Raw genomic sequence first — 734 nt, 5'->3', positions numbered from 1 at the left:
TAGGTAGCGGGGATTCAAAATTTTGGTTAGAAGTCTTCCATGCAGAGCTTATTCTAAAGGGTATTTCAAATCTTACCCATCTAGCCGGCGTCTCCACCGCGCCCTCGAAGCTTGCTGGAGCTCCTTATCTCAAAGACGGTAAGTAACAGCTGTTCCGGCGGCAACCAAAGATGCTTAGGAGAGAATGCGCCTTAGAGAGATGAATTCACGCACTTGTTCAATCTATCTTTGTGCATCGAATATGGTCTTCAAAAGGTGGATATACAAACAACAAGAGTTTCGGCTCCACAAAAGCAAATACAATTTCGTACATTTGTTCAGGCTTGCCTTTTTTGTTTATTAGTTCTGATTTCTTTCGAAGGCAGGCCTAACGGACGATATATGTTGTACCACGTACCTGCAGTGGGACTAAGGAGCTTCTCTCATGACGAGCCGATGGTACAAAATGATGGTACACTGAGTCACTGTCAGTTTCTACGCGGGATCTGTGTGTTCCTTTAAAAGAAAGTCTTTAAAATCCTTTGTTTGATAACTCCAAACTGATACTTCCTTCTCGTCAGTAATTATGGTTTTAATTAAAAAATAATAAATCGATGATCGACTTACTCCTTACTCTTGGGACGTAGTTGAGCACCAATCTAATCGATGATATTTTGATCAAACACAGCTTTTCATCTGTTCTCCACTCTTCTCTTAATTCTTAGTTAAAACACCTGTCATAGATGCACAGAGAC

The 734-nt window shown here is 40.9% G+C and overlaps 1 protein-coding gene across 1 annotated transcript in view; it reads left to right on the top strand.

Moving 5' to 3' along the window:
• Nucleotides 1–734, top strand: part of LOC119586187 (glutamate-gated chloride channel-like) — a gene marked incomplete at both ends in the record, with an annotated part of 81,629 nt that overhangs the window by 75,404 nt on the left and 5,491 nt on the right. The window contains 1 exon segment of the mRNA XM_037934889.1: nucleotides 85–138. Coding sequence (XP_037790817.1) covers nucleotides 85–138 — 54 coding nt within the window.

The sequence above is a fragment of the Penaeus monodon genome, chromosome 21 (genome assembly GCF_015228065.2).
Source record: "Penaeus monodon isolate SGIC_2016 chromosome 21, NSTDA_Pmon_1, whole genome shotgun sequence".
Classification (NCBI taxonomy): Eukaryota; Metazoa; Arthropoda; class Malacostraca; order Decapoda; family Penaeidae; genus Penaeus; species Penaeus monodon.
Note: the sequence above shows the minus strand (reverse complement) of the source record. Positions and strands in the feature narration are given on the sequence as shown.